The 26,980-nt window shown below is 46.5% G+C and overlaps 1 protein-coding gene across 6 annotated transcripts in view; it reads left to right on the top strand.

Moving 5' to 3' along the window:
- Positions 1 to 5,682, top strand: part of ARHGAP8 (Rho GTPase activating protein 8) — a 664,042-nt gene extending 658,360 nt beyond the window's left edge. For all 6 annotated transcript variants that reach the window (XM_069628159.1, XM_069628161.1, XM_069628162.1 and 3 more), the window contains one exon: positions 4,618 to 5,682. In XM_069628159.1, coding sequence (XP_069484260.1) covers positions 4,618 to 4,815 — 198 coding nt within the window. In that variant the 3' untranslated portion in view covers positions 4,816 to 5,682. The remainder of the gene's footprint in view (positions 1 to 4,617) is intronic.
- Positions 5,683 to 26,980: the final 21,298 nt, after the last annotated feature.

Here is a 26,980-nt window from a genome sequence, read left to right on the forward strand (position 1 = left end):
TCCTCCGAACAACATCATTTTTGTTTTGATCATATTTAATTTCAAACAGTAGTTCCCAAAATAGTCATTTGAGTATGGTAGGTCCTGTTGGGGACCTGCTGGGGTTATGTCCAAAATGGCTGTGTCATTGGCATTAAGAAGCATGCTATAAAATGTACCAATCACAGAGGGTGAGTTAACGTTCCAAAGAGAAGTACTCGTCAAAGTCAGAAAGCAATATATTGGGGCCAACTGACATCCCTGCTTTTAACCTTTGTTGGTGGGGAAAAATATAATTGGCTGATCTTTTACATCGGACAGGCGCTGAGATGTCGGCATATCCCAGTTGGATAAGGTTTGATAAACCATTACAAATCCCAATAAAATGTAAATTATGCCATAGGATGTTTCCATCAATCAAATCAAATGTTTTCTCCAAATTTGAAAAAAGCCACAGCTAATCCCCCCTTACCTCTGTAACCTTACCGTATTTCTCCATGATGGTGCCCCGTGTGAAGCAGTGGTCCACTGTATGAAGTCCTCCCATGAAACCCGCAAGGGAGGGCTTTGAGATATTGTTACCTTGAGCCCACTCCTCTAGTCTGAGCAACAAACATTTGGAGAAAATTTTACTGCCAATGTCCAGTAAGGAAACTGGCCTATAATCGTGGGTGCTAGTGGTCCAAGGAGATCGCATAATTCTTGCCACCAAAATTGCATTGAGCTCCCATTGTTTCTCAATACATTATTTTTTTTGTCTTTTAGCAATTTTTATGTCCTTTAAAAACGAATCTGGCCAGCTGTGTACACATCACTCATTAAATCATGGTGAAATTCTGCATCGAACCATGGAGCATACATTTTTGTAACCTGGACCTCCTAAACTGGGAGATGCCATTTTCCACTAGCTATATTCTGGGTAGTTTCAACCAAAAACTCAAACAAACTGACACTTTCCTTTGTGGTCTCTGAACTGTTAACCGTTTTCAGAGAATATCTTCATTTCTTGTGAATTGGTCATTCTTTCCAATTCCCTGTTCTCGAGCTTAGGCATCACCAACCGGCCCCTCTGGCTGTTTGACGATATATTTGCGGTGCCTACCCGTGGCCATTAGAGGATAGTGATCACTCTGTTCAATTAGGAATGCAAACTTTCATAACTATCTGGAAGCAAAAACATGCTACAATACAGCAATTCATGACTGGGGAACAATATTTCTGGTTTAAGGAATGCACCATTTGCCATTAAAGATCGCGGAAAATCCCTTGGCAGAATACCAAGTACACCTGAAAATCAGTGCTCCATTTCTGACCAATTTTACTGTCCAAACATTTGCACTGAATTTCCTGAACCTATTTTTCTCAAGAACCTCGAGCCCCTGCTAATGTTTATTTGATTTGGCTATGTTTTTGAACAACTTGACTGGTCCCATCTGTCCAAAAATGGGCTACTGACAACTCCATTTCCTCAACATGCCCTGTGAAGAACCACTTCATGTTAATGAAAGATAAAGGCCTTGTAAATTTCCTTTACTGAAATTGCTTGTGGTCTAGATTACTGTTGAGTACTGCAAATTAAAATATTCTATTAGCAGTCTTAAAGTTTATTACAGTTCTAATTTGTGTTGCAGTCATTTCTTTGCCAACTGGGTGCCCATATATTCTGTCGAAGATTGGATGTTGCTCACCATTTCATATGATGGGCACATTTTTCTCATTGCGCATCAAAAGGTTGGGGACCCGAGGCATAGTATGATATAAGAAGGATTTGGCCAGGAGCACTCACTTCGGTTAAGTGGGGAAGCCAGGATTTGGGAGCAGTATGCAATTCAGGAACTTGAACACATCTCTTCCCAGATATAATTGGTAGAAATACTGTTTGCAAAAGGTCTTCTTGAAACTTCGGTTTTAAAACACTATTTGAAATTGGAAGGCATTGCCAAAAATATGCCGATTGTGTTTTGCCAACTGAAACTAACTGCTGTTTTTGCAGAAGTTTCACCATTGTTTTTTTATTTTTTATTGTGTGTATATTTGGTCATAATGTCCAAATTAGCAAGATGCTTTTATTTCAGAAGCTACAGATTAGAATTATTTTGACTGTCAAAAGAAATGAACTCCAAGCAGATAAACTACATAGTGCTTCTCACTACAAAATGAGAAGGGCACCTCATTGGCGTACCTTGATTGGAGGGGGTGTGCAGGCCAAAGCTGTATGCCGGGTGCGAGAATAGCAGGGAATCCTATAGCAGAATGTTGAAAAGGCAACTCAGGTTAGGAGACTGTTGCTGAGATGTTATATGCTTGTACCTTTCTGTTAATTGTATGGCTTTTTTCCTGTTCCTGCTGCAACAAGTGCTGTAAAATGTGTTGTTGTGACCTTGGGATGAGTACAGCTCCCTCACTTCACTCGATGTGGGAACCTTTTCCCCCATAGCAAAAATCCAAAGCTAGCGCCCATGAATATACACACGGTAAGTGAACATATCTTGAAGTGAAATATACAAATTTAGTTCCATTGACCTTTCTCCTTAGTAGAAAGTGCACAAGACAAAAGAGCACCGACATTTAAAAAAAAGTAATCAACACCAGAAAAATAACCAGAGCAAGGACATTTTCCAATAAATACGCTGACAAAGCATAAAAGGTGCTCACCTTTTAAACCCATCAATCTGCAGTGAAATATTGCCTGGAAAACAAAATCCCAATATGAGACATGTGCTTTGATGACATTTTTATGTGGTCTTGTGTGTACGCGCCTGTGCTGGAAACACGACAACCTGGGTGAAATACTGGTAGCCAAGTGCTTTAGCAAGCTTGCTGACCTCAAAAACACCCAAGGTGGGTGAGTCCGCCCTCTGAAAAACATTACACTGTCCACCCACATGTATCCTTTACTTGTGCCCTGAAAAGCTGAACATGGCTACAATCAGAGGGAAATAACTGCACCCGCCTCCAGGATTTCAACCTCTCTTGACACATCCTGGGCAAATATTCATGACGCACTTGCCCTCTCATCATTTCCCTGCCTCAACCCCATGTCTGGCTTCCAACAATATACTCTGCTTTATGAAGATGACTTCAAAAATACACATACCATAATAAGGTATTCACTCAAATATATACATTCGTATAGAAATAGGTCCAGCAAAATGTGTAGAATTGTGGCATTATTCCCCCCATCTTGACTGGGAGACTACAAACACCAGAATGCAATTCAGCAAAGGGAAAATATATGGCCTTTGAGTTTTGAAAATGTACTTTCAAGACATAACAACATGTAATGTGTGAAAAGGTTACCTCCTGTTTGTGTTTGACAAATGCAGGGTTCATATATGATGTGATCAAAATATTCCATTCTATCAAAAATAAACGCCTTTTGGTGTGAACATCTGAAAATAATGTAGTTGGTTTAAAACTGTTCTTCGTGATGTAGTTCAATTGGCCTGGAGGAGAGCTTAAGATTTACCCAGCTAACTTGTGCTTTCTGTGTGCATTCACAATGAAAATGCTGACTTGCATTTTTAACAAAGAAACGTTACGAATTTCTTGTCCAAAACAATGGTCTCTTAAACGGGCCATCAGTTCTAAATCGCCTCCACTTTATAGGCTCTACTTGAAGCAATAAAGTCATAAGCAGTGATTAAGGGGCTTGCAGCATCTGATGGGCCACTGGGAGAGGGTGTTGGACTCTAGAGAGCCACAGGAGGTTGAAAGGTGAAGCAAGTCTCGTACATGCAAGCCACACAGTACCTCTTTAAAACAATATTCTTGCTATAGTCTCGGCAGGCACAGGTGACTGTGGGGTCCCTTTGACAGCAGAGTCCTGGGCCAATGCACAGACTACCCATCTCTCAGGCAGGCTCCGCCTGAGAGATGGGTAGTGTGTTTTAAGTTCTTCTGATGCCTGAAGCATGTGTAATAATGCTTTGCAAGCTGCTGCTGATGCCACCACCTGTAATATTGCATTGCAGAGTATTAATGCATCAGTCTATCTCTGAAGTCCGAATCCCCCATAAGAAAGCATTGCAAGCTGCTTCTGATATTGCAACTGTAACAATGCACTGCAGACTACTTCTAATGTCGCATAACGTGTCATCACGGTATACAACTTGTGGTGTTAAAATCACCTATAATAATGCATTGTAGGCTGCTTATTATGATGTAGTAATGCATTGAAGAGAACATATGATGTCGTAGTTAGCCGGGAAACTATAAGGCTGTAAGATTACTCCCAAGTGTATAAATAGGCCATTCATTTACTAAAAGAAGAGCCTTGGGCTGATAACTTGCGGTGTGGCTAGTGGGACTGAAATGGCTACCTGTCGGTCAAGTTAAAAAGTGCAGTGTTAGGCAGATATTTGCATATTTTAGACCAACTTACATTTACAGAAATGTGTTTTTTAGGCCTTGGACGTGGAACAGTTGGATGCAGTGGGTGACAGATTTGTTAACGTTTTGCAGACAACTCCTCGTCACCGCATTGGGGTGTACAAATTGGCTAAAGAATTGCTTTAATTGCATTAACAAATCATGTGCACACACTGCTAAAAACACAAAACTGTTGTGTGTTTAAGATGATGACTTCTTGGTGTTTTCAGCTTCAATAATTTAAATGTTGTGCATGTTCTTTTCTAGGTCCACCGAGAGAGCATAACCAACAAAATGACCTCCTTCAACCTGGCCTGTGTGTTTGGACTGAACTTGGTCTGGCCATCAGAAGGCACTCTCTCCTTGGGTGCGCTGGTACCAGTGAACATGTTTGCAGAGCTGCTTATCGAATTTTACGAAAATATCTTCAGTTCCCGGTCCTTTACAGGAGAGGCTCTGCCTTGAGAAACTAAGGCAAGGAATGGAAACATGAATGCTCATGCACTGAATTCAAAATGACTTGTGTGAACCGGAAGTGCTTGAAAATGCAAGCCGGGTGTGCAGGAACAGACATCCCCTGGGCAGTGGCTTCCTCCTGAGGCATTTCACTACTCTTTCCACTGGAAGTGCAACCCTGCTCGAGTGCCGGGACACTCCCTTTTCAGGAAAATAGCGCACAGGCTCAGTGATTTGAGAGGAACTTCTCTTGCAAAGCAGTAACCCAACAACATTATCACATGTTCGCAGTAATGTGTGTGGCTCTTAATGTAAACACGCCTTTAAGTTGCTCTTCGGTAGTCCTGAAAGATGTCTTTTGGAAAAGCTGGACATGGATTGAGAAATCTGCGGAATGGGCATAGCTATATCTTTTTCAGTGTAGGTGTTGTGCAAATGTCCCTAATACAGACACAGCGTTCCTTGGCTTAAACACATTTCTTCATACGTGTACAGAATTAAAGTGTTAAACAAAAAAATACAAAATCAATTGTAAGTTCAGACTGCCAAGAAGTGGTAGTCATGCATTCTGTGGTGGAGTGTGTCATCTCAGTAGGCGTGAAATCTGTCATCTCTGCTTAGTCTGTTTCGGGGTGCATATGCATAGCCCGTGTGGGAGTTATTTGGGACTGGAACCTTTGATGCTTCACTTTGGAGCATTGTACCCCTTGTGTGAAGGCAAAGACCGTGAGATGCAGGATAAAGTGATGCTTTTTTAAATATATAGCTGCATCGCACAACGCACGTTGCTCAGGTGTTAGTTGTGTACAAGTGAAATGTTCACCGAAAACATTTTTTTTTATTTGGAATAAATTGGAGTATTTTTTTTAAAAAAAACTTTACACCCCTGCTTCATAATCTTTGCTAAATTTCCAGATAAAATGTTCTCTGTGTGGTTGGAGTTGGTTTTATGTTTACTTACACAGATTGTGTTGTTGTTTTCTTGTATATTTGCTGTTGCCTTCTGTTCGGAATAGCCCTTCTTTCGCAGTACGCATCTTGGAACACAACCTGCGATGCTATCTCAAGAAGTTATAGTTTGAGCCAATGTGTAATAGCACAAAAATACCAGATGGTACAACCCAGTTAAAGATACAAATAAGTGTTTGCATTTGGTACAAAAAAATATGATGTAGCACCATCAGTCTGACTATGACATGACTTTCACATCCCACTACATCGTATATCCTGGATTGCACTTCATAATGTCAAATGTTCTGTCAGTGTTTCTTTAATGGAAAGTTCATACCAATTTAGCTGTTGTTTCCCAGTCAAGTGTTGTATTTGAAGTCGCGTGCTTGGTTGATGTAAAGGCGGATGTGGGTTTCACCTTTTTAATGCTCTTGAACAGATGGCAAGTTAGAAAGAAAATGAGGTGCCCCGGGTATTACATGCAGTTTGTGGGCAAAGGTAGCAAATGGTGTTAGTAGTGTGGTAGTAGATGTGATGGATTGCATTCTCCTCCGCAGGAGTCCAGGGAAGATGAGTAGGGGTAAAATGGCCTGTTCTGCAATCATAACGGTCAAACGGGGACAGTTAAGAGATATACCTCCTTTGCCTTTTGTGGTAACGTGGTCCGAGAGAAGGCTATGTTCTTAAGAGGAGTGTAAAGGGAACCGGTAGTGACCAAAACACAGTGACACACTCCAAAATAAAGAGAATGTTCAATTGAGGTTCTACACATATTTCTGAGGCTTGTGGAATCTGGTTAGATTACATGCTATGTATAGGCCGACATCTAGTGGTAGCTGTAGAGTATTGCAGGTTTTGTTTACGAAAATCAAAAAGGGACGTCGGCAGGGTGTGCCAGTAATACTATCGCTAGTGTGACGTCTACTGTACCCATGGTCCTTCACATGTCGAGGTCCCTCAGATTGTTTTATTCCGCCATCATAGTCGGACGCATATCACAGAGTTCCTTCTTGGCTGATGCCATTATTTAGAAAGTTTAATTCTAGTATTTCTTTGTCCTTCCTATATCTGTTCACCGCAAGATCTTTGGCGACGGCTTCAAGGACGAGTTTTCAATCGTCGACGACAGCAACCCCGTCTTGACGATCCTTTGTCTACGGACTCTGAAGGCCCACTGGGCCCAAGCCCTGCACAGTAGGAAGAGCGGGGGGGCGGTTCATATTCAAGTCTTGTTAAGAGAATGTATATTCCCCTTTCCTCCCAACTGTTAAGCCAGGCTGCCACCACCATACATCATGGAAAACAAAACTTTTAAATTTTGCCCTTCCTACAATAGGAAGTTCCCTTGGAAAGACGTGCACTAGGTGTGCAATCTTTGTCTCCCCAGGGATCACGCCGAGGAACAGTGCAAGTCTTGCAAACTGTTCAGGCCTAAAACCCTAAAGTACTGCAAGACCTAACGCTGAGCCCACCACGCCATACATGCTGAGGCTGACATGGACATCAAGGGACCCTCCAGCGACGGCAGCAACAGCGTCATAAGTGATGATGAGGGCTATCGGGATCCGTCGGATTCCCACTTGCGAGTCCCCGACCCCACCAGGCAGGCTGGCGGTTCTGCTATGGGGACGACACCTGGCGGCTCAAGCACTACCAAATCTCATCACATTAAGCACACCTCCCACGGCCGAAGGTTGATCACACAGCCGACCGATAAGGCCACACACGGCGTTGAGGAGGAGGTCCGAACTTTCCCTGTCCTCTGGGCCATCACGGTCACTGTCACCACACGACAGGCGCCCGAAACAGACGGTAAAGTCTGTTTCCGACACCGCGTCTAAACCAACAAAGTCCTTGGGCGCCGACGTCTGGGCATCGAAAGACCGGTCAACGGCCTCCAAAAATGGCACAAAAAGCTCAAAGATGAGCAAGTTAATCAAAAAACACCGTCCCCGCACCCTGTTAAAGGCCCGAATGTCAAAAAACCACGAATCTTCCACGCCCCAGGTGGAAAAGGTCCAAACTACTAGAAGCAGGAATTACACTACCACAGAGGGCACTCTTAAGAGACTATGCACCATAAGAGAACCCCTGTCCCAGAGCCTCCACCTACATCTGCTTCTTCCTCTGTAGTACCAAGCTCCTCAGTGGACCACAGAGCAATTTGATAAGGTTATGAGGAGGATATCCTCTTTTATTAGTTTCTTTGACCACCCTGAGGTCCTCCAAAATCTTCAGGGAACCCCACAGAGCGGGGCAGTAGCCTGACGCCAAAATAGCCTGTCTAGACACCATGCAGGTTACCACCTCCCATCAGGACCTAGGGCAAGATACTTACTACCCGGGTACATACACAGACCCAGAGGACGAAGGGGACACGGTGCACTTGGACCAATGTTATGACGTGTACGTCATCCAGTCCCCAGATCACTCCGATCCACCGGTGGCTGACTCCCCGGTAGACAATCAGTTACAATATTATGACCTGTTCCTAAAAGCCGCAGAGCACTTCAAAATACATACACAAGAAGCCCAAGTCGGGACAGATTTTGTGGAGGACATCCTTGTGGATAAAAAATCAGCAACCCAATTTATCCCCCTGAAACAATCGGCACAGAGACGCATCCAACCCTCTCTAGTTACACCCAATTTAACCCGGGCAGTCAACCTGCGCATTGAGAAGATATTCAGAGCAGGCCCCTCGGGCACCTTATACATCAGGGGCAGTTAATGCCTGACTCTTTAGTAGTTACTACTACAAGAAAGAGGGCGGGTGCCCCTCTAACCTCGGCTGAAGCTCCCCCTGACAAGGAGAGCAAGACAATCTACACCCTGGGTAGGAAGGTAGCTTCCGCGGCAGCCTACCAAACAAGAATTGCTTATATCAATACATTATTAGCCAGTTATTATTGTCACAAGTGGGTTGAAATAGCTCAACAGTCCCAGAGCCACTCAAAACACAGCTCTCACCATTGCAGAGGGGAAACGGGTAGCCAACTGCATCCTCAAGAATCATCGTGGTTGAAGGCACACTAATTAAATGCCACGCATTGCTACGCCAATCAGGCTTCAAACTAGAAACCCAGACTACCTTCCTTAACGTGCCCATTGAACCCAACGCTTTGTTTGGCAAAGTGGTGTAGGATGTTCTCAAGGGCGCGAAAGAGGAATAGGAGGCCCTCAAATCCCTAAGGCAGCTTACCAATAAACCCTTTGGGCAAAGAGGAAGCTCTAACTCTCGCCGTTTCAGAGGACAAAACTCCCAACAGGCATCAACTTAAAATCAAGGTGGCCAAGGTTCATCCTGGGTTTCGTCACAGGGGCAGTACTCACAACAGGGTTTTCAAACAGGCTAAAGAAGGTATCGAAAGTAGGGGCAAATCCTCCTCAAGAGGGGGCTCAACCCCCCTAAGCAATAATAATAAATAATAATATTAATAATAATTATTATTATTATTATTATTATCATCCTACTCCTCAAGAGGAGGCTCAACTCCCCCTAAGCAATGACCACCCGTTACAAGTTCCCTCCATGCCTCTTCAGTAGGAGGTCGTATTTCACACTTTATACACGCATGGGAGGGGATCACTTCAGACAAGTGGGTACTTTCCAACGTGGCGGGAGGATACTGTATAGAACTGATCAACACGCCAACCAACCACCCACCAAGACAAAGGCAGTCTTAGGAGGAAGAACAACGTATCCTGTTGGAAGAGGTGAAGGCGCTGCTTATAAAGGATGCCATAGAAATCGTCCCGGCAAACGAGGTAAACAAGCGTATTTATTCAATGTACTTCTTTGTGCCAAAGAAAGACAACAATGCGCCCTGTCCTAGACCAGCGCCCTGCAAACACCTATGTGAAGCCACAAAAAATCTTCATGACAACACTACAGTAGGTAATCCCACTGCTAAAGCAGGGGGACTACATGGCAACCTTGATACGAAAGATGCATACTTTCATATTTCAATGTTCCCAGTGCACAGACATTTCTTGCATTTCAAAATAGCGAACCAGCACTACCAATTCAAGGCGTTACCCTTAAGCATAGCCTCCGCCCCAAGGGTATTCCCCAAGGTACTAGCGGTAGTGGCAGCAGATCTATGCATGTAATCAATCCCAAGGTACCCTTATCTGGACGACTGGCTGATAACAGGGGAATCCCCTCAAATTTGCAAGCAGAACACCCAGAGAACATTCAATGTCCTGTTCCAATTGGGATTCTCAATCAACGAGAAGATAATCGTCTCGTTCCAAGCAAGACCCAACAGTTCTTAATGGCTGTCATAAAAATCTAGTCTTTCCATCAAACGAAAGACTACAAAACATACTGCTGCAAATACCACAGTATCTGGCCGGTTGCCAAATAACTACGCAAAGCAATGCGCTTGCTAGGGATGATGGCATCATGCATTTACCTGGTTCCGTATGTATGGCTGCGCATGCGTCCAATGCAATAGTGGTTGGTGAAACAGTGGTCTCAGGCAAGCGGTCAGTGGGATGATCTAGTGGTGGTGTCGCCAACCCCAGTTCAAGCACTGCGCTGGTGGACAAAGGAAATCCTGTTAAAGGGAAAACCTATTCACAACCCGACAGTGCAAGCAATTATCACAACAGATGCGTCACTCACTGGGTGGGGAGCCCATTACCTTCACCACACAGCGCATGGCCTGTGGACCTAAATCACAACCATAAATCACATAAACCTTTTGGAACTACTAGCAGTGTTCAAAGCTCTGCAAGCTTTCCAAGTGTATCTGTTGGGTCAGTCAGTACAAGTCCTCATGGACAGCACCACTGCCATGTTTTACATAAACAAGCAGGAGGGCACACGCTTTCCAAGTCTGTCCCCGCTAGCTCAAAAATGTGGAATTGGGCACTCAAGCGGGGCGGGTTCCTAACATCACAACATGTTCCAGGGGAACTCGATTCTCTGGCAGACTCATTAAGCAGAGATCCTCTACCCGATGAGCATGAATGGCTACTCGACAGAGATATCCTAGACAATATCTTCTCCCTGTTGGGTTACCCCTCTTTAGACTTGTTCACCACAAGCCAAAACACCCAATGCCCAGGCTTAGCATCCAGGGTTCGCCAACACAGGTCCAAGGGGAACGCCATATGGATGAACTGGTCAGGGAAATTTGCCTACGCTTTCCCCCCAACCCTGCTACTGAGCAGGTTGGTGAACAAAATTCACCAGGAACAAGTGACACTAATCCTTGTTGCTCCTATGTTGGCGACACAATCTTGGTTTCCACATCTGCGCAAACTGGCATTGTGCGATCCAATCAAACCCCTGTGCCCCAACAACACGCTCACACAGCACGGGGGAACAGCCTTGGTCTATGAACTTGGCAGCTTGGCTCCTGAAGTCCTACAGTTTGGCCATTTAAAACTACCTCAAAGGTGTATGGGCAGCCTCAAGAAGGCATGGAAACCAAACTCCAGACAGTGTTATTTCAACAAATGGAAATGATTTGTAATATGATGACAGTCAAAGTGTATAAACCCGATAGAATGTATGCCAACACACATTCTCCACTACATGCTCCACTTACTAGACTCCGGCCCAATATTTCCCTCCATTAAGGTACACCTGGCGGCTCTATCCGCGTACATCGCTTCTCAAAGCAAGATGTCCTTGTGGAAAGTCCCGTCATTAAGGCATTTATGGAAGGAGTAAAGAGACTCTTCCCTCCCATTTCAAACCTGCCTTATGGGTGGGACCTAAATGTGGTACTTGCAAAACGCGAGGGACCCACCTTTGAGCCTATGCATAAATCCAGCCTAAAACACCTTAGATATAATATGGCTTTTCTGGTAGCCATCAACTCCATAAGAAGAGTCAGTGAACTACAAGCTTTGTCAGTGCAAGACCCTTTCTTTGTTATCCACAAATACACATTGGTACTATGAGCACACCCTAGGTTTTCACCCAAGTTCATATCTAAGTTCCATGTCAACCAGTCCATCAAACTACCATCTTTCTTTCAAAATCCTTCAAACACATCTGAGAGGGAACTCCATACACTAGATGCAAGGAGGGCAATCCTTTACTATGGAAACAAAACGGGACCACTACGGAAAACAGACCAACTCTTTGTCTCTGATAGTGCCTGGCAGGGAAGGTGATCACATCTCAAAGAATGCCATTTGCAAATGAATATTGAAATGCATACTCTCTATCTTTATCATATCTCTATTTTACTCTCTATCAAATAAAAGTCTGCATTTCACACCAAGGGTTCACTCTACCAGGGGTACAGGCGCTACCTTGGCCTTAATTGCAAACATCCTTCTAGATGCCATTTGCAAAGCAGCTACATGGAGCTCCATTCATACCTTTACTCAGCACTACTGCATTGGCACACATTCTAAAGCAGATTCACAGGTGGGACAAGCGTGCTAAAACATTTATTTGCAGCTGTACCTTCTCACATCCCACCACCTTCTCCAGACAATGCTCGCTAATCTATGCAAAGCAAATGATCTAAGCAGATTCCACAAGCCTCAGAAGGGATGAATTGCTCACCGTAATCATATTTCTGATGCTTGTATCTGCTTAGATTCACATGCGCCCACTCTTCCTACACTGTGGAGTAGAAGGTGCATAAATGCTTTCTATGGCTTGATCTGCAATCATCTGCTTTACGCACCTGTGCTCGTGCTACACTTCATGCTACCTCGTGTCAGAAACAAAACAATCTGAGGGACCTCGACACGTGAATGACCATGGGTACAGTACACATCACACTAGGGCTAGTATTACTGGCACGCCCTGTCGACGTCTCTTTTGGAGTTTCGAAAACAACTGTAATACTCTGCAGCTACCACTTGATGTTGGCCTATGCATAGTTTGTGAAAATAAGCAGATACTAGCATCAGAAATATGATTACGATCAGTAATGTAACCCATACTTTAATCAAACACTCTGTCTACAATAGAATATACTGTACAAAAACCTACCCTGAAGGAAGAATAGAGAAGTTGTGACAGAATGAGGAAAGTAGCACTCTGAACATTGTTCCATGAGTGGTAGGTAAGTTACTAACCACAAATGAATTGTTGCTGAAAACAGGTGTGATCGTGACCTAACCAGTCTCTAGAACCCAAGTGGACCTAGGGGGCACATCAGGGTCAACAGTACTTCAATACGGTCCTTGGTGGGTTGATGGAGTCAGACCCGGTGTCAAGCGTTGATGCGAGCGGATCAATCTCAATTTGGGCATGTTGGATTGTGTAGGCCCAAGCAGCAAGTGGGCGTTGAGTAGGGGCAAACGTGGTCGCTCTGAGCGGTAGAAGGAAAGCTCTCAATGATGCATATCTGGGCATTCCCTGGATCGCTTCGCAGTTGGGCCAGACTGCCCACTGAGAGGAGTCGGTGTGTGATGCTCCAGCGATTCAAGTTGACGGTCGTTGAAGCAGTGATCTTGGGTGCGCCGATGTTCAGGTCGCTGAGGTGGACGTTCAAGGGCTAACTGGGTCGAGCCATGCTTGTAACCCATGATCAGTGTCGGTGTGTGACTCACCAGTGATTTGGATCAGGTCCTGGAGTTGAGAAGTCGATTCAGGCCTAGCAGGTGACAGGCTTAGATAGGGCACGATGCAGCATCAAGCAGGTTTGAAGTGCAAGCAATAGTTCAGATTGGTGGAGGAGCGCAAAAGCTAGTACCGGATGCTGTCATTCAAGGTGCGATGGACACAGAGAATGACCGACTCAGTGAGATAGAATAGGGAGCTTAAGGCTAGTCTGGCCCTCTGGCTGCTGTGATACCAACTCAGGGTGACTCGAAGACAGGATGGTCCCATTCAGTGTCTGCTCTTCCAGCTTTAGGAGATTCTGGTCCCGAATGGTAGGTCCTGGTGCACAGCAAAGGTCACTCCTGATGTGCGCTGGGAATGGGTAGGGGACAGATATTCCTTGTTCCTGGGATAGCTCCTTCTCTTCAGGCTGAGGGCTTTGGAAAGTACAGGTTTTCCAAAGGAAGTTCAGAGAGTTCTTCCAGAACAAATCTGCGTTCAGAGGATCTGAGAGAATCTGATGAAGGGGGGGGGAGACCCCTTCTTTTAAGGGCAAAAGTCGCCAGGTGATTGGACTAAAGCTAGCCTGCCTTAGTGGTCCAATTCCCTGTTCTCGAACGGAGTGGATTTTACCCTGCTCATCTAACACCCAAAGTGCTTTGCTCCAGAGGATGTGGTGGGGACAAGAAAGAGAGACAGAGAGCAACAAGATGATAGAAGACTCCTTCCATTGACCAGAGCACTCCTGCTTACTCTAATCCCACCCCTTTCCTTCTTACTGAGAGCAAACGTCTTTAGAGAAGCAGCACCATGGTGTGAGGTTACTCCCTTTTAATAGCGTGTGCTCCTTTGATGCCAGGACCCAGAACAGCTGCCTGCTGTACAGCTGTCTCTGCCAGAGGGTGTTACCTGCTCTCTCAAAGAGGAGGCCCTGTCTTCCAGGTTCCTGTGCTTCCGTTTGCCAGTCTCCACCCCGCTGACCAGAATACACGTCACATTCAACAGCAGACCTGACACAAGAGGGACACAAGCGATATCAATTGGGATGTTGTGGCCATGATCATAAGTAGTACGATGCACCATTCCTACACTCAGGCATAGCTTTTTTTTAAGAGTGTATGATGCCACCTGCATGGGTTATCTATGATCATCATAGTTTTGGTACAGGAGGGCATATCTTAAATGATGTCCCATGCGCTGCAGATACTTGGTTGTCACTGCGTCTGCAGAGGGGGCATCTTGTGACCTTTGAACCTGCTGTATGGCACGAGTAGAGCAGGCCCTGTGGATCAGAGTACTGATGCAGAAGGACACAAGTACAATATGTTTTTGGATGGAGATGACACCTGCTGCCTTGAAAGATCAGTGGGGGCCGTAGCGTCCCCAAAGCACTTGATCCCCTGGCGGGGCAACACAAGGGAGGGTGGAACGCAACGGCAGCTCTTTGCCATCAAGATTCATACTGCCTGAGGCAACGCAGGAGAAGCCAGGAAGAGACAAGTGAGGAGCTCCGGAGAGGCTCTGGAGGGTGCCTGCTCCGAGACGAGCACAAGCTGGAGGTGGTGTTAACAGTGATGTTAACGAATAAAGAAGGAATAACATTTTTAATGAAACTTAAATACCAAAAATCACCCAATTCTTTATTATTTTTATATATATATACATATATATATATATATATTTCTGAGGCTTGTGGAATCTGCTTAGATCACATGCTGTGCATAGGCCGACATCTAGTGGAAGCTGCGGAGTATTACAGTTTGTTTTTCGAAAGTCGAAAATGGGCGTCGACACAGGCGTGCCAGTAATACTATCCCTAGTGTGACGTCCACTGTACCCAAGATCCCTCACGCGTGTAGGATCCTCAGATTGTTTTTTTCCGCCATACTGGTCGGAAGCATCTTGCGGAGTTCCCTGGCCTTAGCCATACTTTTGCTGTTATTATAATTTTAATTCTTATTCATTCCCTTCCCCACCCCAACGTCGACCCTCAACCTCGACGACGGCTGGAGAAGTCATCGACCGTCGACTGCTGCACGACGGATCTGGGCCTCGGTAGGCCGCTGGCCTCGGCCCGGGCCTAGTAGGCCGCTGGCCTCGGCCCTTACAAGTAGGGAGAGTGGGGGGTGGTACATACTCTTCACTCTTGATATATAGTTACATTTATATATATTCCTACACTTAGCAGCCCGCTGCCTTAAGGTGCGTATGGAGGGTACCCCTTTTCAATTCTGCCCCAAGTGCAATCGCAAATACCCTTGGGTCGACAGGCACGCCACGTGCAATCTCTGCTTGCCGAGGGATCACCCCGAAGCGAACTGCAGAGCGTGTAGTAGGTTTAAACCTAAGACACTTAAGGACCGTTCGACAAAGCGTTGGGCCCACCACGCCAGGCAGGAGGCCATGGCAGCGGAGGGCGCCTTCAGCGATGGCAGCGACGCCGTACTTTCGGACGGCGAGGGCATTACGGCGTCGAAAGACAGCCGACGAGCGCAGGTCCCCGACCTCGGAAGGTCGTCCGGCAGGGCGGCTATGGGGAAGACCCCCGGCGACGCAAGCGCTACACACCTAACACACACTAAACACACTAAGACCAACCGGACCTCGACGACGTCGACTTCCCGGAAAGAGGCACAAAAAGAACGGTCCGACTCGGTGTCCTCTGGGCGCTCTCGATCGAGATCGCCTCACGACGCAAGGCAATCATCCACTCTTGCCAAGAGTGCCTCGCTACACACACTAACGGAAGTTCGATCGTCGGGAGACGAAGACGACTTCCACCCCCAGGCCGCGCTCCAAGATACCGAGACCGCGGTTAACATCAGTGAGGCCCCACGCCCGAAGCACACAGATACCTCTCCAGACCCTCGACGCCAGGCGTCGAAAGTCTCTGGGGCCCCCAAGGGACAGGGAAAACATTTTTCCACGCACGGAGAAGGGGGGAAACAGCGGAAAGCACAGCCTTCCACCCCTGTAAAGCCTAAGCAGACAAGCAAACACAAGTCTACCCTTGAAAATAAATCACCTGCTAAAGTAATACCCTGTTCCAGGGAATGGTCCAGTGAGGACATAGACAGGGTTATGTCTAGGATGTCTTCCTTGGCTGATTTTTATGATAAGAACCCAGAACACTTTCTTTCATATAACCCTCAAGGGGCCACACCCTCAGGCTCCTCCGATCCTATCCCGCTAAGTAAAGAGCCCCGGGTCGAAAGACCTGAACCCTTCAAGGTTCAGCCTTACTCCACTCCATATTCTACTCCACTCCCCAGTTATCAGGGACAAGTTTTCCCTGAAGAGGACCAGGAGTTTGCATTTATGGAAGAACAAACCGGGACAGATTACTATGCAGAGGATGAGGACCTGGAGGAGGGAGAAGATGAGCAGGAAATTTACAGAGTAGATTCCCCAGTACAAAGCGAAGCCCCAGTTACTGACTCTCCAGTTGATAACCAGCCCCTCCTTAACGAGGTTCTCGCTCGAGCAGCGGAACACTTCCACATCGACACCCACGGTGTACAGGAGGAAAGGGACTTCGCGGAGGAGTTTGTAGGAGAGAGAAGACCGGTCGCTCAGACCATCCCTATCCTCAAATCCATCCAACGAAGAATAGATCCTTCCCTGGTGAATCCTAACCTCACCAGAGCTGTCAACCCCAGAATTGAAAAGATTTTCCGGGCAGCCCAGTCTGACCCTCTGTATATAAAGGGACATCTTAAACCAGATTCCCTAGTGGTGACCAACACTAGAAAGAGGGCTGGCACGCCCTTATCTTCATCAGAAGCTCCTCCCGACAAGGAGAGCAAAAAACTTTACGGGTTTGGCAGAAAGGTAGCCTCAACGTCCGCCTACCAAGCAAGGATTGCGAATTCCACCACCCTGTTGGCTAGTTACAATTGCCATCAATGGGAAGAAGTCGCGGCGCTCATTGCCTCTGCTCCAGAACCGCTAAAGGGCCAGCTGGCTCGGATCTCGGCAGAGGGGAGAGCCGTGTCTGGTTGCATTTTAAAAGCAACTTTCGACGCCGCTGACAACGCAGGGAGATTGATAGCAGAAGGTACTGTTATCAAGAGACATGCGTGGTTACGGCAGTCGGGATTCAAGACAGAAACCCAGGCTTCTTTAATAGACAAGCCAGTGGAACCCGACCTATTGTTTGGGAAAGCGGTCGAAGACGCACTTAAAAATGCCAAAGATGAATATGAGACTCTCAAATCCCTTGGCCAGCTTACCAACAAACCCCCTAACCAGAGGGGGAACAATAATTTTCGTCGCCCACGCGGCCAAAATTCACAAAGAGGCAACTATGCCCAGGGACAAGGTACACAATGGAATAACAACCAGCAGTCTACCCAGAGTTACGGCAGGGGTAACAAGAGAGGTCGTGGAAGAGGCAGAGGCAGCCCCAACAAGGGCGGGGGCACGCCTCCACCAAAACAGTGACGCTCAGTTCAGGGTCCCTTGCCACGCAACCCCAGTAGGGGGACGCATTTCCACCTTCACCCAGGCTTGGGAAGGGATCACCTCAGACAGATGGGTGCTGTCAACAGTATCCGCAGGATATTGTATAGAACTACTGCAGCGTCCCCGGAATCATCCTCCACGACAAAGAGTGCACTCCCTAGAACATCAAAGGATCCTTCTCGAGGAGATCGCCATTCTGCTAGAAAAGGACGCGATAGAACTCGTCCCAGGACACCAGGTAAACAAGGGTATCTATTCAACTTACTTCCTTGTGCCAAAGAAAGATTTGACAATGCGCCCAGTATTGGACTTACGGCCTGCCAACAAATATGTCAAGCCCCAAAAATTCCGTATGACCACGCTACAAGAGGTAATCCCCCTCCTAAAAAAGGGGGATTACATGGCAACCTTGGATATGAAAGATGCTTATTTTCATATTTCCATGCTCCCAGCGCACAAAAAGTACTTGCGCTTCAAGGTGGACAGTCGCCACTACCAATTCAAGGTACTGCCCTTCGGGATAGCTTCAGCACCAAGGGTATTCACCAAGGTACTGGCGGTGGCGGCTGCACACCTACGCAGGGAAGCAATCCCGGTGTACCCTTATCTGGACGACTGGCTCATAACGGGGGAAACCCCAGGAATTTGCAGGTCAAACATTCAGAGGACTATCGACCTCCTCCACGAATTAGGCTTCTCCATCAACGAGAAAAAGTCAAGTCTGGTGCCAAGCACCTCAAAACAGTTTCTAGGAGCTATCCTAGATACTCAGAAAGGATTGACCTTCCCTTCGGAAGAAAGAATTCGGAATATACTTCTGCAAATTCCGCATTATCAGTCAGGTCAACAGATAACAGTACGCAAAGCTATGCGGTTACTGGGCATGATGGCGTCATGCATTTACCTGGTCCCCCACGCGCGTCTGCGCATGCGTCCCATGCAGGAATGGTTGGCGAAACAGTGGTCTCAGGCAAGTGGTCATTGGGACGATCTAGTGGTCGTTTCGCCAACACTCGTACAGAGCCTACACTGGTGGACAAGAGAGAATCTCGCAAAGGGGAAACCCTTTTACGATCCCGAAGTACAAGCCGTGGTGACTACAGATGCATGCCTGACTGGGTGGGGAGCTCACCATCTCCACCACACAGCTCAGGGTCTCTGGTCTCACTCAGTAGCCAAGAACCACATCAATCTGCTAGAGCTTCTGGCAGTATTCCGAGCGCTAAGGGCGTTCGAGCCCCATCTACTGAACTTGTCGGTGCAGATCAGGACGGACAGCACGACAGCCATGTTCTATCTGAACAAGCAAGGGGGGACTCGTTCGCCAAATCTGTCCAAGCTTGCCCAGAAAATATGGATATGGGCACTCAGACGGAACATCTTCCTGTCATCGCAACATGTTCCAGGGGAGCTCAATTCCCTAGCGGATGCTCTAAGCAGAAACTCCCTCCCGGAAGAACACGAATGGGTCCTTCACAGAGACGTAATAGAAGATCTCTTCTCTCAGTGGGGTTTCCCCACTATAGACCTATTCGCCACAAGCGAAAACAAACAATGCCCAGGATTTGCATCCAGGTTCCCCCAGCCGGACTCCCAAGGGAATGCCCTGTGGATGAACTGGTCAGGGATGTTTGCGTACGCTTTTCCACCAACTCCTCTCATCAGGAAGGTGGTGTACAAGATGAACAAGGAATCTATGACGCTCATCCTAGTTGCTCCCATGTGGGCGAGACAACCATGGTTTCCACACCTACGCAGGATGGCGGTGTGCGAACCCATCAGACTCCCAGCCTGGTACAACCTACTGTCCCAGCAACAGGGTCAAACAGTGCATCAGGAACCCAACTCTATGAACCTAGCAGCATGGCTCCTGAAGTCATAGAGTTTGGACATCTCAAATTACCACAGAGGTGTATGGACATTCTAAAGGAGTCCAGGAAACCAAATACAAGGCACTGTTACTTTGATAAGTGGAAAAGATTCGTTATCTGGTGCCAGAATAAACAAATCAACCCGGTTGATTGCACTCCTTCCAACGTTGTGACATACATGCTCCACCTGCTGGATGCAGGGTTGGTTTTTAACTCGCTGAAAGTACACCTGGCAGCCCTCTCGGCTTACACCACATCCCATAACAAGGTCTCGTGGTGGAAAGTACCAGTGGTTAAAGCCTTCATGGAAGGAGTAAAGAGACTTCACCCTCCTATTTCGAACCCACCGCCAGGATGGGACCTCAACGTGGTGCTAGCTAAGCTCATGGGACCCCCATTCGAACCCATGCATAAAAGTAGTCTCAAACACCTGACTTATAAAACGGCCTTCTTAGTAGCCATTACCTCCATAAGAAGGGTCAGTGAAATTCAGGCTCTGTCAGTGCAGGATCCTTTCTTTACTATCCACAAGGACAAACTGGTTTTACGCACACACCCTAGGTTCTCACCTAAATTCATATCCAAGTTCCATGTAAACCAGTCCATCGAGCTTCCGGCTTTCTTCCAGAACCCGCAAAGCTCGGCTGAGGTGAAACTACACACCCTAGATGTGCGTAGGGCGGTCCTATACTATGTAAATAAAACCAGACCGCTAAGGAAAACAGATCAACTGTTTGTCTCCGTAGCTACAGGCAGAGAGGGGGATCGCGTCTCTAAGGGCGCTATCTCGAAGTGGATTATCAACTGTATACAGCTGTGTTACTCTCTTTCTGACAAGACTCTGCCTTTTACGCCAAGGGCCCACTCTACTAGAGGCATTGGTGCCACTCTGGCTTTCATTGCAAATGTTCCCCTCGACACCATTTGCAAAGCGGCTACTTGGAGCTCTATTCACACTTTTACTCAGCATTACTGCATTGACACTCATTCCAAGACAGATACACAAGTGGGACAAGCGGTTCTAAGACACCTGTTTGCTCATGACCCTTCTCACATCCCACCTCCTTCTTCTGGTACTGCTCGCTAATCTATGCACAGCATGTGATCTAAGCAGATTCCACAAGCCTCAGAAGGGATACATTACTCACCGTAATCGTATTTCTGATGCTTGTATCTGCTTAGATTCACATGCGACCCACCCTTCCTCCCCTCCGAGAGAAGGCGCATGATTGCTTGTAGTCTTACCTTTTCTGTCTATCTGCTTGGATTATCTGTACTCACGCTACTCCTCATGCTTCCTCATGTCAGAAAAAATACAATCTGAGGATCCTACACGCGTGAGGGATCTTGGGTACAGTGGACGTCACACTAGGGATAGTATTACTGGCACGCCTGTGTCGACGCCCATTTTCGACTTTCGAAAAACAAACTGTAATACTCCGCAGCTTCCACTAGATGTCGGCCTATGCACAGCATGTGAATCTAAGCAGATACAAGCATCAGAAATACGATTACGGTGAGTAATGTATCCCATATATGTATATATATATAATATAGGGGTGGGGTAAAGGATTAAAAACGGTGGGGAGTGGGATGGGGTGGGGTTATAATCATTGCAAAACAGGGACCTTGGGGGGGCACTACCAAAAAACATTTGAATTATTTTTTTTTCGGTAAAGATGTTTGTTATAAAAAATGTTGTTAACATCACATGGAACTGTTGGATGTGAGGAGCAGTGAGGGATCCCCTGGCTCACACAGTATTACAACACAGGATGGGGGAGGAGACAGGGTGGTCCCTTGCCAGAGCCTCCAAGGCGCCCAGGGAACAACACCATGAGTGAGACCGTTGGAGCGCTGAGAGAGTCACTCCCTTGGGAAGGGGGGTGGGTCTGGTCCCCCCCTTTAAAGATGTGCCAACCAGGGAACACGTGACACTGTGTGGCGGAGTGCTGGACAACCTTGCTGGTGGATTTGAGCACGCGGCAAGGGCAGAACTGGGGCAGACATGGGCTCCCCTTACCAGAGCCCTGACTTCACGAACAAGAGAATTCCCCCACCCCTGTGGAAGGACATTGGGACCAGCAAGTGCTACTAGCGTAGCAGTGACGCGTACAAGGGCCAACTGCAAGCTGCAAATTATGAACGGCAGGCTCTCTGTGGATGGGTGGTCCCACTCACTTAAGTACACAAATCTTGGGAGACGGCGAGGGGGGGCGTGCACCCCCAGCGGAGCACATGCCTAAAAGCAAAGGGAAAAGTAAAGATGTGCCAGCTCATCAACATCGGCCCCCCAAGGGGCAGAGGGCACTTTAAGCAAGCGCTGGCACCTGGACAAACCAAAGAGCCTAAAGCCCCCACCGGCCCACCCACGCTGAGAGGAGACAGGTCCTCGCCTTTGTCGAGCCCAATGGTGGTCCATAAAGATTTGGTGCAATATCTAGCGGACCTCCAGACACCATTCACAAAGTCCTTTCAAGAACAATTCTCCTCATTGAAGTCAGATCTAAAGGAAGCGGTATAGGAGATCAAAGGGGAGCTCACAGAGTTAGGGGAGCGAGTGGACATGAATGAGAGGGCTCTTCAGGATCTATCAGAGGACTCCAGGTGAACCAAAGAAGCACTAGAGCAACTAGCACAGATATCGCACAATCTGGAAATTCAGTGCGAGAACCTTGCAAATAGGTCATGATGTTCAAACATACGCCTCAAGAATGTACCGGAGGAGGTCATGGATAGAGACCTCAAAGCGACTTTTCAAACTTTCTTTGCAGAGTTACTCCTGGATGTGGTACTCCAGATGGGGTCAGAGGGTGGGCCACATAAGAAAAGACCCGGGCGGCCGCACGAGGGATGTTTGGGATGCATTTGCATCCTATGGCCAAAAGGAAGTCTGAGAAGCAGCCGGCATGGCCAACTCCCTGAAAATCAACGGATCCGAGGCTCAACTCTTCCAAGACTTGGCACAATCCACATTGCTTAAGGGGTGATTTATGGGGCCGGTAGTCGAAATCCTACATCTGGAGAAGAGCCAATATAAATGGTCCTTGCTTTCTGGTCTCCTGGTTGCGGGAAAGGGAAGCAATGCAGGGTGACGACATGCGAATAAGGTTTAATCATAGTCTCGCCTGAGGACTGCGATGGGCCACCAGCCCCAGGGGACTTGAATCTCAGCTCCCAGAGGAGGTGAAAATAGTAATGTTTGACAGTGATAGAGAATAAGTGGCTCTGTGCGCCTAGAGGCTGGGCCAAGTTCAAGGACACAGCGCCAGAGGGGTGATGGAGGGGATGTCGGGTCTGGGCCTGGCTGGCTGCTTCCTCAGGGGAAAGTTGGAAAGGTGTGGGGTGGTTGTACAATGGGGATCCCAAAGCCCTTACTTAGGTAAAAGCAGCATGGAACAGTTTAGGAAATGCTGGGTGGAAGAGGCACCAGCAGTAAGCCAGCGTTTGGGGAGTCTTTCTTTGATTCTATGGGGAGGAGTAGTGTTATCTACCTGCAGTTCTTGGGCCCAGATTGTTTACTGGTACATGGTTGGGGTTTTGCCCTGGGGTTGTAAGACCCGTGTACCAGCCTGGGTGGTTGTTGTCGAGAGGGTGGAGTTTGGAAACAGGGGGAGAGTAGAAGAGAAGGCAGAGGAGTGGGAGCTTGGGAAGGATGCGAGCAATGCGGACTGGGAGGGTGAAAGGTGGCGGCGGGAAGAAGGGAGGTAGTGCCCACGCACCAAGTTGAGCATGTTTGGGGGTTAGGCAATCACTGGTGGGCTCCTAGCGATGAAAAGGAGCAAAGCCCTGGGGGGGTGGGGTGGTTAGAGCGTTGCATTCAATGTCCTCACATATAATGTTCAGGGTTTGAGCTCCCCGGTAAAATGGCACAAGGTGGATCTATTCTTGAGGTGGTAGACTATATCTCAGTGTCCGCCCAACTGGTGGGGAGAATCCGGGAAGTTTCCCTGGGCGTCGTCGTATTGTCTGATCATGCTCCACTGGGCTCAACAGTCGACATGCCCCAAGGACAGAGGAGGCTCGGGCAGTGGTACCTCCTGGAATGGATCCTCGCAGATGCAGTCTATCAGAGGCAGTGCGGGAAAAAATCAAGACTTGCTTCCGGGACAACTCTGTCTGACAACTCCCTGGGGAACTGGTGGGAAGCTTTCAGGGCGGTAATCAGTGGGGATTTGATTGCTCTCAAGGCATCTAGGGATAAACTAATCAGAAAAATGGAAGGGGAATTGGAATTACAACTCGAGGACATTGTGCCTAGAATGGGGTATTTGCCCAATGAAAGCCATGCTGAAAAGCTACAGGGTGCTTAGGCGTCAGCTGTACCTGTTCAGGGCTAAGAGGGAGGAGAGGAGCCTACTTAATGTGAAGCAGCGGTTCTACGTGATGGGTAACGGAGCGGGCAAACTCCTATCAAGGCAACTTGGACAGAGGGCAACGGCCCAGACAATCATGAACATTCTGGACGGCTTGGGGGATTATGTTGTGGAGACATAGGGGATACAATGAATGGAAAAAGTGGGTTCGATATGATTATTGTGCACTAGTTAACACTCTAAATTAAAGAACACTCAAAGTTCTAGAACGGCAGCAAGCACCTCAAACTAACAAACCCACCCACTAGGGTTTGAAAATAGTATGCATGAATAATGGAAGTTTCGGGAAGGTGACTCGCGCTCAGGATAAGATTAGTTTTAGAACAAGATTGTTTGGTATCAGATGTACATATGTGATGGCGGAATGTATCTGATGTGGTACACAGCCGACGCGTGTTTCGACCATCTGGTCGTTCTCAAGGCTGTCAAATGTCATTACCCAAAACATTCCTTAAAAACCAAAACAATAAATGGGCATCCAATGTGTGCATTGGAACATACAAAGGCGAATGTACAAATGGTTAAACAAACAAGATATTAAGATGAAACAAGACATACCACATTTAAGGTCAAAGGCATGGAGTGGAACGGAATGGTAAAGATTTGGAGAAAAAAAAACAAAATTGCAAAAATGAGAAGATGGTATAACAATTATATGTTCTGCACATGTGCCTACAATTTGAGTTTAACAGTACTGTTTCCTATCGTGATAAAGTTAGAAGCCATTTCAAAAGGAGAGAAATGCAAAACCAACTGACTTGCCACAAAGTATTGATGTGAATACAGCCAGTAGAAGTGTGGGTGGCAATGCTATGGAGTGCCTGTGTTTGTGTGTTAATCACCCAAAGTGTGAGCCATGTAATAATACATTGGTGTCCCATGTGAGTTAAAGATGAATAGTCTTTTGCGCTTACCCTATTTCTGACACATGTGATTCAATCACCTAAAAACGTGAGTAAATTGTTCTATGAGATGAATATTTTATTTACTAATTGATTATTTAAACCCATTCCTAATAGCGATCGGGTGCATCAAGAATGAGGTTATGTTGCTCAGTAGCTCGTGTCCATTTCAGTGCGAAGTTAACAAAACATTGTTCTATTGTACCTAAAATTAAATAAAGTGTATACAATGTATTATATGTTTGAACTATCCTGTCTGGTGCATTACTTGGGGAAGTAACTCATTCTGATCTAGTTAATCTTTCCAATCGAGAGTTAACTGAGACCGAGATTACAGTTCTGAATAAAGGGCTATCTTTTGCCCCAAATGCTGGCACAGACTTTGCTAATTTTCAAATTGATTTGTTCAAATTCTTGAGGAAATTAAAGTTGAAAAAGTTTTTTTGCAACATTTGTGCCTAAACCCACCTTAGATCCCCTCAGCACATACACACAATACCAGACATTACCAATACAGAAATCTTGATATCTTTAAATCAAGACACCAATGCAGACTCTAATGCCATTTGAAATGAGCTAGGGGTTAATCCCAGACTTTTGAAAATTGAAGAATTTAAACCCAAATCGAAATTCACAGCCCAATTATCATCAGAGAATGTAATTGAAACCTTTCATAAGGCTATCACTAACGACATTCATGCCCTTTTAGACAGATACAATAAGAATAAGAAAAGATACAGATCGAATCTCAGTAGAGTGGAATTCAAGGCTCTGGAAGACCTTGCAAACAATAACAATATCACCATTAAGGAGGCAGACAAGGGCGGAAATGTGGTTGTTCTTAACACATTAGATTAGATTATATTCAAATGAGTATGAAACATTTAGCCATTCCCGACTGCTATATATTACTCAAATCGAACCCAACTAAGAGGGTAGTGGCAGATCTACAAGACTTAATACAAGAGTGGTATAACAAAGGATATTTGACAGATGATGAGAAAATATTTCTAACCGTAACTGAACCAACCATGCCCACGTTGTATTTTCTGCCAAAAATTCATAAATCCTATCATGAATTGCCGGAAGTTAGGCCAATCATGAGTGGCATTGGTTGGGCTACGGAAGGCCTGTTGCAGTATTTAGACGAGGCCCTTAAACCTTTTGTTTTGAATATGAAATCTTACATAAGAGTGTGGGATATATTGTCCCACTCAACAGTATTTCACCAGGTATAGGACGATTTTACTGACAAAAAATGGTCTCAATGACCAAAAGTTCTAAAAATGCTACCACCGAAGGTTCGAACCTTTGGTGGTAGCATTGTTAAAAAAAAACGGGGGCTGCAGGGGTGTCCCCCGCTTCGCCCCCTCTCACTATACTTTATGGTATAGTGAGTGGGAGCTGCGGGGGACACCCCTGCAGCCTTCGGTTAAAAAAGAAAAGAAAAGGACCCTGTGGCGCCGGTTCCCAGTTGGGGGTGTGGGTGGGGGTGTGCAGAAGGTGTGGGTGTGTTGTGGGTGTGAGTATGTATGTGTGTTCGCATGAGAAAGGTGCAAACTTTTGGTAGTTTGCAACTTTCTCATGCGAACGTTTCGGCCGCGGTAGTTTAAGCCACGGTCAAATCACTTGCATTCATTTCACCACATCATCATGCTGCCTGTCTGCAGAAAACAGCAAAGGGCTGCGCTGGCTCCTGTGTGCACCAGGACCTTAAAACTGCGTTTTGCAGCAACAAAAAGATGGCTGCACCATCCTGCCAAGCACACTTCAGGCAGGATGTAATAAGGGGACACACTGAAGGAGCGTGCCAGTGTGTTCTGAAACGTATAAATAGAATAAAGTGAAAAGGTAGCACTGTTTTGCTGAAAACCCAAAATTCCCCTTCAAAATGAAACTCTTTCAGCCTTTAAAAATGCTGCTTTGACGCTAATTCTGTCTGTTCTGTCTTAAACTACTATGATTAAAAAGGCCCTGCCAGGCCCAGGATATTTCATTGTGCCTCAGCAAAACCAGGCATAATTCCTGAATGACAGGCCCTATCAAACCAACTCTGAGAGAAATCAACAAGGAACTCCACTTTCA

This window comes from Ambystoma mexicanum, chromosome 12 (genome assembly GCF_040938575.1).
Source record: "Ambystoma mexicanum isolate Mex_15411 chromosome 12, UKY_AmexF1_1, whole genome shotgun sequence".
NCBI lineage: Eukaryota > Metazoa > Chordata > Amphibia > Caudata > Ambystomatidae > Ambystoma > Ambystoma mexicanum.